The sequence below is a fragment of the Gambusia affinis genome, linkage group LG21 (genome assembly GCF_019740435.1).
Source record: "Gambusia affinis linkage group LG21, SWU_Gaff_1.0, whole genome shotgun sequence".
In the NCBI taxonomy this organism is placed as follows: domain Eukaryota; kingdom Metazoa; phylum Chordata; class Actinopteri; order Cyprinodontiformes; family Poeciliidae; genus Gambusia; species Gambusia affinis.
Window position 1 is genome coordinate 9,097,106 of NC_057888.1, and position 15,427 is coordinate 9,112,532.

At 37.3% G+C, this 15,427-nt stretch overlaps 2 protein-coding genes across 30 annotated transcripts in view; both read left to right on the plus strand.

Moving 5' to 3' along the window:
* si:ch211-285f17.1 (sickle tail protein homolog) overlaps positions 1-11,629 on the plus strand; it is a 116,137-nt gene extending 104,508 nt beyond the window's left edge. For 16 of the 29 annotated variants that reach the window (XM_044105274.1, XM_044105271.1, XM_044105261.1 and 13 more), the window contains 8 exons: positions 656-854; positions 948-1,216; positions 1,648-1,803; positions 2,082-2,204; positions 5,669-5,749; positions 5,855-7,507; positions 8,006-8,149; positions 10,006-11,629. In XM_044105274.1, the coding sequence (XP_043961209.1) occupies positions 656-854; positions 948-1,216; positions 1,648-1,803; positions 2,082-2,204; positions 5,669-5,749; positions 5,855-7,507; positions 8,006-8,149; positions 10,006-10,521 (3,141 nt within the window). In that variant the 3' untranslated portion in view covers positions 10,522-11,629. Of the gene's footprint in view, positions 1-655; positions 855-947; positions 1,217-1,647; positions 1,804-2,081; positions 2,205-5,668; positions 5,750-5,854; positions 7,508-8,005 lie in introns of all 29 variants that reach the window. The other 13 variants (XM_044105287.1, XM_044105290.1, XM_044105288.1 and 10 more) reach the window with 11 other exon arrangements.
* Positions 11,630-11,766: 137 nt separating this feature from the next.
* Positions 11,767-14,171, plus strand: si:dkey-96n2.3 (uracil nucleotide/cysteinyl leukotriene receptor). The gene is made up of 2 exons (XM_044105292.1): positions 11,767-11,884; positions 12,853-14,171. The coding sequence occupies exon 2, from the start codon at positions 12,866-12,868 to the stop codon at positions 13,775-13,777; it is 912 nt and encodes a 303-aa protein (XP_043961227.1). The 5' UTR covers positions 11,767-11,884; positions 12,853-12,865; the 3' UTR covers positions 13,778-14,171.
* The last annotated feature ends 1,256 nt before the right edge of the window (positions 14,172-15,427 follow it).

Genomic DNA, 15,427 nt, shown 5'->3' on the forward strand with positions numbered 1-15,427 from the left:
TTATATTTTTTTATGTTTGCTCTTTTTTATATATTCATCTTCATAGATGATGCTTAGATATTATTAATAATGCTTAGTCATATATATTTTTTAAATTTCCTCTGAACTTAAACATGTTTTACTCCACTTTGAACACCTCACAAAAAACAGCCAAGATTGGTAACAAACTAAGTGGAATTTCTTTAAGAAAGAGTGACAAGATGATAGTTAATGTTGAAAAAAAGCCAGAGGAACTTCAATTTCTAGTGAGCAACAGCAAATTTGTGGGAGAAGCAGCTCTAGTGATATGATATTACAACTGATTATGATTCAGTAGGAAAAGAAAAGCTGAATCAAAGTCTACACCTAGACCATTTATCACTTTTTTTCCACTTTACAATTGTGCACTACTTTGTCTTGGTCAGCTACATTAAAATACTGAACATTGAAGTTTGTCCTTGTAAAATGACAAAAAGTCCAAAAACATTGAAGAGGTAGTATTACCTTTGCAGACCGCTTTATCTATCTGTCTGTTACCTAGCTGTCTTATTTTCTATATCTAGCCATCTAGAAGTTTAGAATCTAAGTAGCTAACCAGTTAGATAACTAGAAGTCTGCACTTTATGCAGTCTCTTAAAGATTTAGAGACTTTTTATCTTCTATATTTGTCTTTTAGGCAGCTGAGAAGGAATGGGAAGAGAAAAGGCAGAATATGGGTCATTATGATGGCAAAGAGTTTGAGAAGATCCTTCAAGAGGCTCAGGCCAACATGATGAAGGGAATTCCAAGCTTAGAGGTGGAGGAAAGCCAAATACTGCCCTCTGCTGGCATAGTAGAACATAGAGACATTCCCAGCCCTTTTGAGTCACCATCAGGTACAAATAAAACATACATTCAACTTTATTGAGCCATTTTATGCATTACAACACTTTACTTAGCACTGTTTGTTTGAATAATGTGTTTTGCAGAGGAGTCCCTAGCAGACAAACCCACCAAAAAGGGGTCCGATAAACTACAGAAGCCTTTATTGGATAAATCTATTAAGCCAGCATCTTCAAAAACTGCCATTAAGTCAGCAGCCACTGACAATTTGACCAGACAGGGATCTGACAAATCAAACAAGTCCCCACCACCGCCACCTCCAAGAAAATCCTTCTCCAGCTCAAACTCAGGCATGACTACAACACGTTCTGGAGAGGTGGTCTATACAACTCGGAAGGAAAGCATCTCAGCACAGGTCAGTCACATTAGTGTCATATCTTTTGGCTGAGTATGGATCAAGAGTAGGGTCTGCCATAATTAAGGATGCCATGTTTTGCTGTTATTTTATTTGGGTGCTCTAAAACACAAGATTTAATGTAATTCAAGAGGCAATGATTACATTGTTTTTTTACATTTTGAAATTACAGTAGATTTAAAGCTTTCCTGGCTATACAACCTGATAATATATCCACTTTAAGTGATAAACCCACCTTAAACTCTGTAATTGATTCATTTAAAAGTATATAATCTGCCCTCTTCAATTTTTCATCATTGTACTACATCATATTTCTTGGTATGATTAGCATATTGACACCTAGCAAATACTTGCTGCATATCAATCCATCCATTGTCTATAACAATTATGCTGCATAATGAAAAGTAGTTTAATTCATTGATTTTTCACAGGAGGTTGAGGAAGATGCTCCTCCTCCATCCCCTCAGTTCAAACCCACAAAGGTTGCTCCGGAGACCAAGCCGAAGCCCATCACACCCCCTCCTGTTACTGCTTCTGTTAACAGAGAAGAGGAGGATGAAGGGGACAAGATCATGACGGAGCTTCAGGTTAGATGCATGTGAACACTCACATATGTCCTGGCAAACTTCTGGGCAGGGTTTATTGATTTCTGCTTACTGGGGGCCTTTTGCTTATCGCTTCTTCCTGTGGTCGTTGATTTTATTGGAAGTGGCAACGGCTGGGTGCTAACGGATGCCAAAACAAAGGATCCCTCTTGTCACCTGACAACAGTTGGTACAGCTGTGGCTGTGGTGCCTTACGTCTGTATCCCACCCTAAAAATCTTTATCACCCCCATATCCCTTTGACTTGTCTCCAACCTTCAGGTTTTCCAGAAGTGCACATTTAAGGATCTAGGGATAAAAAATTTGGTTGAGCCTACCAATCGAATTGAACCCCAAATCAAAGAACTAAGACCAGGGAATTTGTTGCCCCACAAAGAGAAAAAGGTAACACATGTACCGCCGTGCAGCTGCCCAACTAACCGCCTGCCTCCACCAGCTGTGTGATGCACTAATTGCCTGTTGTTTCCTAACACTTCTTCAACCCCTGTGCTCCTGCTTTGACTCGAGAGAAACCTATAGCAACTGTCTCCACCAAACTCCTTTCCTTGCTGGCTTGGTTTCTTCCCTTGTTTGATTCTGCTGGATTCCACAGCTTTGGTTTCTTTCAGGATTAAGTCTGCATAAAATTGAGCTGGTGTGTCTTTTGTATGACCTGTTTCAAGATTGATTTAACTATCACTTGTCTTTTCTTCCAAATGAATAAAGACCTGTAATGTACTTTGTATGTTATGGGCAATTAAATTGTCTTGTGTCTTTCTTTTACTGGCATTTTTTTTTCACATAAAAATTAAGTATAAAAAGGAACTTAAAGATTGACGCTTCAGAAAACTTACATTTATAGACACAATATGTTTTTGCAGACTTGGTTCACCAGAGGTCAATCTGGCCACTTTGCATGCTCCTGTTCCCCACTTGTTTTCTGAGATATTACTTCACAATTTCTCTCTTTGCACAACTTCAACTCAATTTGCTTTTTCAAGTTTCACACATTTATTCAATCCAACTGCAACTATATTGTTTATTATTCTGACAAAACTCCTTCTGAAGAATATGGGTATGTTCAAACATATATTTAAAGGGTTAATTGTGTGAAGTTATTTGTTTATTCTTAGCAGAATGACATCATATCACCATTAGCTTTTTGCAAATGAAATAAATCCTAAGAGTGCTGGAAAGCTAACAAGCAAGTCAGACAGAGAACACATAATCAGTGAAACCATGGTAACACATACAGGAGTATAGGAAAAACAAATTATACATCATCATTAAAGGCAGACAGAGTGGATTTAAAATTTGAAATTTAATTGACAGAGTAGACCCACACCAGATGCAAAATATGATTAATTGATTACTTATGCTGCCTATCATTGCATTTATTAATGTAAAGAATTTGGTGTTGTCAGTGAAGCCCTCAAGCAGTTTGTCTGGTTTGGCAAGAAGTGTGTGAGTGGCCAATACAAGGGAAAACACAGTTGTTATTACCAGCAAGGTATTTTCCCCCTATTTTATAGTAACTATTGATAAGCCTAACAGGCTATAAACTTTCTGAGCATTAGCATTTGAAAATCTGCAATTCGTCCATAAGCAACATTAAGCCTAAATTCAACATGTCTACATTCAACAGAGGTCTCTATAAGTATAATAGATAGACTATATATAGGCCAACACCGGCCTGATGAGGCCTGAAAATATTGTAAACCTGTCTTCTTTTGTTAAATGTTACAATAAGAGTCAAAGATTAGACTAATATACAATGAGCAGGTGCAGGCATGGTGTAGTTTTAAATTACATAAGTCCTCTCATGTTATTCAATGTCAAACAGACCAGCTTCATCTTGATAGTTCATCTGTTTGCTCTTCTAGATTGGTGATAAGGACTGATAAATTATCAGATCATCATCTGATGAGGCAGATTGACATAGTGCTCTTTGGATTAGTTTGTTGGCTTCCTTCACATAGGATTAATTTACTTTTTCAAATAGCTACTGGTAATATGCAATCTTTGCATCACAAGAAAGGTAACTGTGACCAATGAGAACTTTATAGAATTATACTTTAAACAAATCTGAACTAACTGTTTAAGTGATTTTTGTAAAACACAACTGTTAGTGTGGAGTAGGATGAGTGTAAGCATGTGTTTGTAATCTTTGAACAACCTTTGGGCATGTTTCTGAAATTACATCAAAACATCTTATTAAACATTAGTTACAATCTATAACTAAGTGCAATTAGTACATTTGAGCAATAAAATTATTTTTGTTTATGCTCCAAAGTTCCCAAAGTCAAAACGTTCCTGAAAGAAGAATTTTACTATTAATCTATAATCTCAGATTACAAGAAGTTACATACCCAACCGGTTTTCAAATGAACAGTCTCTTTTTTTAGTTGTAGTTTTATTTCAATTTGGAGGATATTCTTAACAACTAAATCTTGGAAGCAACAGATTACATAAAAGTTAAAAATTGGTTTGTATAAAATTGAGCACAGCTCACAGAATCCCAGTAATTTTGCTTTGTCATTGGCAAAATGATTGAAAAGTTTTAGAAAGAAAGAAAAAAATGACTCAACTTAGTTTCTGGGAGAGACCAAATTGCTTTTAATGATTAGTTATGGCATGCTAGACAGGATTGTGAGTTGGCAGCAATTTGGAATGGTAAAAAGTAATTCCGTTATGAATTTAAAGAAGTCATCACTCACTCCCTCCTACATGTATAGGTTTATTCTGTTTGGTGACAAAGGGCACAGAAATGTTGCATCTTTTACAAGTATCCATAGGTGTAAATCCGTACCCCTCCAATCTTGGAAAAGTCTAGAATTGATCGTAAGAAATTTTCCTGTTTATGGTCCCACCCAATAATGAGATGGGATTTATGCCCTTGCAACTATCTCTTTGAAAGTTCTAGGAGTTAGTGTCTCTTCACCAGTGTTGTTTTTTTGTTCTTTTTTTTTACTAATATTGTGTGAAGTACAGTAAGATCAGGTCAGGAAAACAATCCAGGAGGCAAATAAGCTTTCACGTGGAGCATACACTGCCCAGGGTTATGGGAGACACATTCAGTTCATGCTCGCAGTAGAGAAACTTTATCTGACCAGAGCACTACTTAACTATCTCTATAGATTATTTGAAAGTTTTCTTGTTGTTGTTTTCCTGTAATACTGGTTTTGTTCCTGAATACTGTGATCTGAACTGCCCACAGTTCCTTAAAAGCTTTTCTAGTATTTCTGGTCAAGTCCTGTGAGTTTAACTAAAATCAATGGTGCCATCCCTTTGTTCAACAATATCTCAATTGAATGTTTTCCTAAGATTACTTAGCCCTAACTGATAATCAACGTACATTTATTTGAAACAGACACCAAAAAAATCACCAATTGTAACCATCCCCCCAAGAATGGAATTTACTAATTGATATTTGTTGACTGCTCTGTAGTGTTCTCAAAGTTGGAGAAGATGTTGGAATGATAGACATCCACTGATATCTGAGAACCAAAACCAAAACTTAGTGACTTGGTATTTGGGGAAAAATAGTTCTTCAGTCAATTACATGAAAATCCAATTTTTATGTAATTCTTCAAGAAATGGGGTTAACATTATTTCTCTCTTCTTTATGAGAGAGAAACTGTAAAAAAAAAAAAAAAAAAAAGAGACTGTTCATTTCTATCTACATGATGAAAACCAGATCAAATTAGCACTTCCCCCTCTGTATAAAAGAAGCAAATTCAGGAAGACATTGTAATGTCTTGTCACTGACCCATGGAAGACCAATAATGTTGTTTTTTATATAGAGGTGATCTGTTGCAACCTGGTACACCAGTTGCACAGTAATATTATTCCCTCACACATTGTCCTAGCAGAGCTCAGAACCAAGTCGAGAGGATAAAGACCCAAACACAGATGAAAATGGAAACACAACTACAAGACAAAGCCCTGGGGTATGTACAACTTTTTGTACCTAACACTCTGTCAATTCATTCAATATTTATTCTAGAGTTTAAGGATTTGAGAGTAATACCACATTCTAAATGTCCCATTGACAGGTCATATATTATGTGACTGGCCAGATTCCCAAAGATCAACCACCCCCATCAGGACTGGAAGACACCCCAGAACACAGGGAGTCCTCACAGCCTCTAACACAGGTGTCAAATGTCAATGCTAATGACAATTCTCCAAGCCAGCAGCTGCAGATGCTGCAGATGCAGATGTCTCCACAACCAAAATCACCTCCACCTGTTACACCCCCACCTATATCACCTAAACCCACTGGACTCAATGGATTCAAACTGCCACAAAAGCAAGTAAAGCGTGCTGAATCCTTGAAGACTAGTGCAGAAGTACAGAAGGAAAAGAAACTCAACAAAACAAACACTGAAAAGAAAACCAAACAGGCCTCAGAGCATGTTTCCTCATTTAAAAATATAAAGCCTCAGCAAATATTACCCACAATGAGCAATCCTGTAAAAGAGATACCTAAAGTTCAGCGACTCGGAAAGACTGCAAGTAACAAACGTAATTTGACTCTAGCTAATTTTGATGATGGTGATGATGGAGCTGGTCTTAGCCCTGACTTACCTGGAGAGGAACCTCCCCCGCCACCAGACATTGCATTTATGATCACTAACAAAAAGGTTCAGCCACTTTCTTGTGGCGAGTACCAAGAACTGGTCAGCGCCAAGAAGGGTAATGTTCAGACAGTTACAGTTGGCAGTGCATCAAACAAAGCCAACACCACAGTCGATCCCACTATGCCACAAGATAATGGCTTCAACAGGAAGCCTGTCATCATCATTTTTGATGAGCCAATGGATATCCGCTCAGCTTACAAGCGACTGTCCACCATATTTGAATGTGAAGAAGAACTGGAGAGAATGCTTGCAGAAGAGCGCATAGATGAAGAAAGTGAAGAGTCAGACACTGAAAGAAGCACTGGGTTGCAAGTAAGAGCTGGTGGTGCAGAAATGGTTGATGGTGAAAAGATCATCTCCACACAAAGTACTACAGAGCACACAGGGTCATCATCCTCATCTTCATCTTCAATATCTGAACTAATGGACAGTGGAATGAACACAGAGACAAATGGAGATGCCAAACAAGATGGAAAGAAGAAGTTTAAATTTAAGTTCCCAAAGAAACAACTAGCAGCATTGACACAAGCAATTCGCACAGGCACCAAGTCTGGAAAGAAGACCTTACAAGTGGTGGTGTATGAAGACGAGGAAGAATATGATGGTACAGTTCGGCAGCACAGGGAAGCAAAGAGATTTGAGATCACTCGCTCAAAATCCTTTGCAGAGGGCACCAAGGGATCAGTGTCTATCACACAAACAGACCAGAACTCAGACACCCTTTGCAGAACCAATGAGATTCGGAAGAATGCCTACAAGACTCTGGACAGTCTAGAACAAACCATCAAACAGCTAGAAACAACTATTAATGAAATGGGACCATGCTCCCCGGAGGAGCCAGCCGGCACTGAAGACACCATGGCAAGAACTGGGAAAGAATCTGATGTGGTTGGGTTGAAGAGGTCTTCCTCTCTCCCTACCTCTAGAGTGCATGGGCCTAAAGTATCCAGTAAAGGTTTGCTGCAGAAGAAGACAAAACCTGAGCTCCTTCCTCGCCCTGTTGTCGCTCCTTCTTCCACCAGCACCTCCACCACAGTCCTCAGTGTACCCACCAGCATACAACAGGTCTCTCTCTAGCTATTGTTGCTCCAGGAGAGTTTGGGTCCTTCTATTTCACTTTTCAACCTACCTTCACTCCAACCCTAACCACTGAAATTATAAAGTTATTAATCCACTCCACAGGCGCTCAGAAATGTTGAAAGCAACCCTGGTGGCTCTCTGCCACTGTGAAATCATGGTGACATGATTGGGGTGGCATTTTGTTGTGTGCCTGACTAGCATCTCTCTTTTGCAGTTCATTGCTAAAACTCTGAGGTTTTCAGCAAGTGGTGCACTGATCATCAGAGACATTACCGTGATGGTCGTTACTTCCTTATTCTCAACTGCATGCACTATGTATACTGCCTTTGAGGTTTATGGTCCTTCTGGATGCATGGTCTTTTACTGGTGTTGATTTTTTGAGGTGTTGAACTTTTTCTGTGTTTTGACTTCTCATACTTCCTGTTTTGGTCTATGTTTTTTTTTCTACCTTTTGTTTTATTTCTTGTTTTGTTTTTCGTTTGGATCCCCTTGCAGAACACCAGTGCCGCTTCCCCTACTAGTCGGATGCCGGTCCCTTTGTCTGCGAAGTCCAGACAGTCGCCGGCTACATCTGACAAAGCTGGAAAACAGCAAAAACTGCAGGACGCTCAGAGGCAATTTCGACAGGTAGTTTTACTGTAGGGTTTTACCGGAGACTAGCAGAATTAAGGTCATGCCTTACTGAAAGCATGGAGCATATATGAGAGGACTACCAAAGCCGTGAGATCTCACAAGTGAAAAAAAAAAAAATAAAAAAAATGAAAGCCACAATGGTGGCAACTGTTCTTGTTTCTCTCGAATCTGCAAAGACGCAAAGGCATGTTTGACTGTTGACTGTTACCCCATAACATCACTGTACTGTATGCTTCTGCATGTCCACACTGCTCGTGGTTTTCACTGTGTTGGTGGCTATACAAAAAAAACAAAATGGAGAAAGGCAAAGAAAAGTGGATTCCTGCCTTATCATCATCTGAGTTGTCATCACACTTCCAGTTTTCCATCACAGCTGAGTTCCTTAACAGTGTTGCCAAATCCTAATATCCTTCTGGCAATGTTCAACTACAGGTTTAACTTTTTTTTTTATTGTTGTTGTTTGGCTCCTCCCTTCTTACATTCCAACTCTGCTCAAACCCGATGTCACTGCTCAGCTTCCTTAACCCCATGGTGATGCATTTTCTTGTTGCCAGGTCCTTAGCATAACCCACTGACATTGCACCATCGGTTTAGTGGCGTACAAAACCACATTTGTCCTCTCTGCTGCCACCCCTTTAACTTCTAACACTTTTCCCTTATTCATTCTAGCTCCTTGAGTGTATCTTTGCCTTCTCAATTTTATTCACCCTCTCACAATACCTAACAATCTCTCTAACACAGAGCCACTGCTGTCTGCCATTGTGCTGTCTAACTTTTGCAGTGTTTTCTTTTTCGGTAACGTATCTCACTTCTATAATAAAAAAAAAAAAAAGAAAAACAGAACTGTGTACAGCATGCAAAATAAGTATTAAGCACTTCATACATTTTTCTCAGTTAAGTTATTTCTTAAACACTGTTGACTTTAAAACTAAAACAGATGTCTGTAGTAACCCAAATAACCCACACCTACAGAAAATTTAAGAAAGTTACTTTATAGTTAACCCATTGTTAGGATTTCAATTTCAATTTAAAAATGCTTTTTAATCCCGACAGAAAATGAAATATTTTATTAACTCTGTCCGAATTACCAAAGTTTCTTTAAAGGAACATTTGTGCGTGATTATTGTTGTACACAGGAGGGATCTCTCTCCTATTGGCATCTGTATTACAGTGAACATGAAGAAGCCTCAAAGGCTTTGTACTAGTATAGCACCTTATCAAATCCAGAGGCCCCAAAGCAATTCCACTACAGTCATTCATCAATTCACGCAGACACACAACTGAAGACACTTTGTTGTGTCCTGTCTTGTAAAGTGATTTGAAAATCTATTAAAAGAACTTGTAATCAGAATGCAGAGAATAACTTGTGACCTCGTCCATCTTGTTTCTCTGTGCAAAAGACACCTTGAAGTTCTCAGTATCAACAGTCCTTTATAAGTATTTAATTAATTTAAGTTAGTATGTTTAATAGTTTTATCTTGTGTAATTCTCTTTATAAAAAAAACCAAAACATTATTTATGGACTTGCTTGTTTGGATTTCTTTGCATATGTTGATTACCTGGGTCGTTCCTGACAACTGGTATACATTTCAAGTCGACAGGCCCAATAGACATATATTGACTGAGAAAAAGCTTGTGTGTTCAATTCTTATTTTCTTTGCTGTATGTTTTTGGTATCTTTTAGTTTGCCTTATTGATGTTATTGTTTGTGCAGCCATATTGTTTGTCCATGTGAATAACTTTTAATTTGTTTTTTGTTTTGTTTTTTACGTCGCCTTGCCTTTTACATGTGTTGTGTGACCAGTTTTCTTTTTTTGACGACCAGTATCTGTTTTGGCATCTGTTTGCAGGCTAATGGAAGTGCTAAAAGAGTGGGAGGGGATCATAAAACTGCTTCCCCTACTATACCCGTCTCTAAAATCCCTGCTTTTTATCCTAGCTCTGCTAAAGGCAGCTGCCAGTCTGCGCTAAACTCAGATGCTACTAATCCCATTAACCCGTCTTCTTCTGCTCCTCCTTCTGCGACAAAGTCCTCTCACACCCCCCGTTCCGGTTCCCTACCCTCATCCCATATCCCCTCACTGTCTAACGGATCCCTCAAACTCCCTGCACCTTCACAACACACAGGTAAAGCTCTCTCGTTCTCCTCACAGACTCAGAATGGTCGAGTGCACTCCTCCTCCTCCTCTTCATTCTCCTCCTCCTCCTCCTTCTCCCCCTCCCCTCTGTCTCCTACACCATTGGGGCCAGGTGGAAAGAGCATCCGCACCATACACACCCCCAGCTTCACCAGCTACAGATCGCACAACGGCAGCAGCAGCAAATCCTCCATCCCAACAACTACAGCAGCTAAGGACACAACTTAGCCACATTATCGCCAAGCGTGCTTTACAGCACAGCAGGTAGACCTGAATATATTCCATGTAATAATTTTGTTGCTTTTTATGTTATTTTATTTTTTTTTTATCATTTGAAAGTATTATTAAAATAATGCACTCACTCTGTTTATATTTTGACACTGGCATTTGCGCACTGTTTATTTCTTTACGGTTCCTTTCCTTTTCTTTCAGTTCCCTTTTAGATTTAAACAATACTTGTAGTGATTCATATTCTGCATCAGAGGTGAACCCTATGACTTATGTTGTAATTTTTTATTTTAATGACTCTTACACATAATTGTAGATTGATTTTGTAGTTGAATTGAAAGTTTTTATTGTGGTGAAAATCTATATTTTTTGCAGTAGTTATGAATAGGGAATATATAGTTAATTTGCAATCAACATATCATATAAATTCTTTCAATTTTGGGAAAAAGAGAAATGTATTAACTAGTATATTTAATCCTCTATATTTCTTACATTCAAGACAAAATGTAGAAGCCTTTAATGAATTTATACAGAATTTATGATGAAACTCATAATTAACTTAGTTTTCCAAGAGTATTTTCTTATTTTTCACTGTCATGAACTGCCAACTTCTTTAATAGATATCAGCTGTTCTCATTAATGCAAGTTTTCGTTTTATTGTGCCTATTTGCCAAAGTGGTTGTATTCTGACTTACTTCATGCCTAACTACAATCATCTACTTTTGGAAAATTTACTTGGCTCTTCTTGTTGCGACAGCTGACATCAGTGGTCAAAAGTTGTGCTAACATGTATTGTTGCTGTTCATGTGATCTGTACTGAAAACAAAGTCAACGAGATGTACATACCAGTAAATGCTTCTACTAAGAAAATAAGTAGGTTTTTCTTTTAACATACCAAAGTTTATTTGTATGCATGCCTTTGAAATATTTTAGGAGAGTAATGTAAAAGAGACAAAAATATGTTTGCACAAATAGATTTTGTAAATATTTTGGTTTTCTTTCTCTTTTTTGTAAAGCTTTAAGTCATGACATAAATGAACAATATGGTTAAAGGCAAAAGTTTGATGGAGTAGCAAACGCAAATAAAGACCTGCATGCTTCTAGTGCACTGAATTTCTGTTAGTTTTTTTTTATATACATGTTTTCTGTCTTGCTTCCTGCGTCACATGGAAATGTGTGTACATGGAAATGTGTGTACATGGAAATGTGTGCGTGTCTTTATATGTAAATATAAGTGTTCTAAAACCACAAACCACTTTGATAGATATCTCACTTCTGCTTGACTATCAGTTTCTCAGTCACACGCTGAAGTCTTCCACTCTTAGTGAGCATATTTTAGAGCGGCATCCAATTGCAACTACAGGTAAGATTATTAGAGACTTTAAATATAGTCTCTCATAAAGAATATTTGCATATTTGCTACTTTTCTGTGCTTATTTCTGCTATATACTTGTATGAAGAGTATACCTTGTGATTAATAAACTTCACACATTTAACCAGGTAATATAAAGTTAGACTGCAAGAAAATATTTGATATTTAAATGGTCTTAACAGTTGACATCACCCTTTAATCACAGTAATTCTCAGGAAGGCAAATGAAAAAATGTATTCTGCTTACAAAGAGGAAACCGATGAGTTCCTTATTTCTCAACAACTGATCTTTTGATAGTTGTCATTATAATATATACATCTTCATATATTTTACTGCCAAAAACGTTTAGATGCGACTTGCGACTTGAATCTGCAGACAGCTTATGACTTTTCAGCAATGCTCAGTGAGCAATGTGACCAAGTTCCTTTTATGTATAATTGCTTCCTCTACCAAAGCAATAATTGCTTCATCTATACAGTTGTCAATGGACTAACTGTATAGATGGCATGTCAAGTACCATGCTGTAATTTACTAAGCTCCTGAAAGTGACCATTTTTTTCCACAAATGCTTGTAGAGATAACCATAGAAATAATTGGAATGCCCGGATTCAATAACTTGGAGGGGGATCTCAATACTTTTGGCAACTTTTGTCTTCTCACTTTTAAAGTGCAGGAAATCCAGCATGGTTGGAAGTTAAAGCCTGTGGTACACGGAGAAAGAACCTAATACCCACCCCATTTAGCAAATTAAAATGTAGTAAAAGTTTTTTTTTATTACTATTTGTCTCATTCAGTGTTCTAATTTTCTGAAAAACTTTTTTTTTCCCCCATGATCTGTAGTCATAATCACAAAAAACAACAAATGTAAACATCTAATATGCTTCAATTTTATTAAGACAAACCTTTATGTGCTAAGAATGATAATCACTGACTACACATTATGCTTTGCCCTGCACTAGACCGGTCCTTGCCATGACATATGCAAATACTTCCTCGGGGAATGAGACCAACAGATTACCTCCGTGGGATATTGTCCTCGCCATCTTTTACATCTTGATCTTCATCATTGCTGTTCCTGGGAACTCCTTGGCATTGTGGGCATTCTGTCATCAAAAGGGTACTTCACCCTCCAAGGTCTTCCTGAGAAATCTGGCTATCGCAGACATCTCCTATGTTCTTATTTTACCTATGCGCATAGTTTACCACCTGTCTGACAGCCACTGGCCCTTTGGAAACATCCTATGTCAGCTGTCAGGCTTTCTATTTTACCTGAACATGTACTGTGGCCTCTACCTGATGAGTTTCATCAGCCTGGACAGATTGGTTGCTGTGACTTTACCTCTAAGGTCTCAGGTGGTAAGGAAACCTTTGTATGCACATATAGGTGTGACCATACTGTGGGTAATAGTCATTGTGTCTATGATTCCAACACTTTTCTCACAAAAAAACCAAAACAACTCACTTAACAACTGCAGCATGCTATACCTTGAAAGAACCTCACCCAAAGCTTTGATCTCCACCATAGTTGCTTTTTTTATTCCCTTCACCACCATAGTTATCACCTCCCTAGTGATTCTCTTAAAACTGAGGAACCTGACACAACAAGAAGAGCGTCCAGTGAAAGACAAAGCTATTAAAATGATCATACTCGTAGTGCTAAACTTCATGTTTGCCTTTGTTCCCTATCACGTGTGCAGGGTGATATACACTCATAGTACAGCTGGAGGGTCGGAGTCATTGTCATTGAAAAGAGCCAATCAGATTACATCTGCGCTGAGCTGCATCAGCGGTGTACTGGACCCTGTCATGTATTTCTTCTTGAACCGAGTTTACAGAAATACGTTTCTTCATCTGTTCTTTAAAACTCAGAATCCTTCTCTGTAGGAATCCAAGTAGAATTCTTGCTAAATAACTGTCTTGTTGTTGGACATTTTAAAGATTGGAAGGTCTTGTAACTATGTTTTAACACATCAAAGAGAACGTTAGAGAAATATTTTTTTATTTTTCAAATCTGTAAAGCATTTACTAGAATGTAAAGAGTTTGATATGCTTTTTCTGGTACTTTTGACTGATGTTAAATAAAATAGATTAATCTCTACATTCAACAGTCTGAGAGTAGCTTCTAACCTCATAGTGTCAAAAATTTATAAGAAAATGAAATTGAGACATGCTTATGGTCTAACAAGTTTTCAAAGAACTTAAAGCTCTGCCTACTCTATTAGCTTTAGATTGCATCCAAAGGGTCTTCTCCCTTTCAAATGTTTTATATTTTGTCTTATAATAACCACCAATTTATTTATTTATTTTTTGTTGAAAATATATATACATATATATATATATATATTTTTTTTTTTGCTTGGAAATATATATTCCTAAATATTCTATAGGAAAAGGTACTTTCTGTTTTTCTTTCTTATGAACAAAGATTGGATTAAAATGCTTTTTTGTGCAAAAACTCTCTTGCGGGTTTCTGACAGGTTTGACCAGTACTTCTTCTAGAAAATCAATATTTTCCAAATAAAATAGTAAGTTTCTATGTATAAAAACAACACACTTGTGTTGTTCAATATGTTTGTACTGCTATCAAGACTTTTTATTATAAGATTAGGCATATCGCCATTCTGTTAAAATACCATAATGAATGTCCTTAATATCAATTAAACTATGAACATTAAGGGTAGACTGACTGGCACAATTTTCAAAGCAGAGCTTCACATTCTTCATACAAGAAACCTTTGTGTAACAATTGATAGGTCTCAGAAATTTGATAACCATATCAGAAGGGAGGTGAAATAACATTCTTCTTAGACTTTTAGCCAAGGCAAGGCCAAATCACTTTCCTATATATTTTGAAAACAGTTATTTGAATAAGGCAACTATAATTGCAAATTCTGCAGGAAATAGAAGAAAGCCTTGCAGAAAACCAACACATAGGTGCTTTCTCTCATGAATCTTGCGTCTGCTTGGAACATCTGGGAAATAACTTGTCCTGACAAGGAAAGGTAAGTACCAATGAAACGTATAGCATTACCAATAGAGAAAAATTGTTAAGCAATGCATGTGTGCCGTTGCTTCATATGCATGGAAATAACGTTTATTCACTATTTCTATGCCCATAAAACACTCAAATGAATAAAGAAATGTGCAAATACCATTTTTTTCTTATATAAGAAATGCTGAAACTTTATGGAATCCAGCTCTTAATACAAAAGCCTGTGGTTATTTAAAAAATTGAACAGAATGAGGAACTTGATGTCCATCAGACAAAAATGGCTCACTATCAGTTTAGCAAGCCAAAGCCACTTGCAAGTTATGCAGAAGAGAGTTCACAGTGTAGACAAAGTTGTTACTTTACTAATAAGGCTAGAAAACTGCATTTTTATTCGTCAGTGTGCTGTAGAAATATGTTTTTTAAATAAAATTCTACGAAAAAAAGTAACCTTAAAAAATTTTAATCACCACTTCTACAGTGAGGAATGAGATAAAGACTTGACAAAAAACTTTGCAGATAATTTACGTGCACAAAACATATCA

What these genes read in the sequence shown, in the direction of transcription:
- si:dkey-96n2.3 (XM_044105292.1), top strand. Translation starts at nt 12,866, where the DNA reads ATGACATATGCAAATACTTCCTCGGGGAATGAGACCAACAGATTACCT.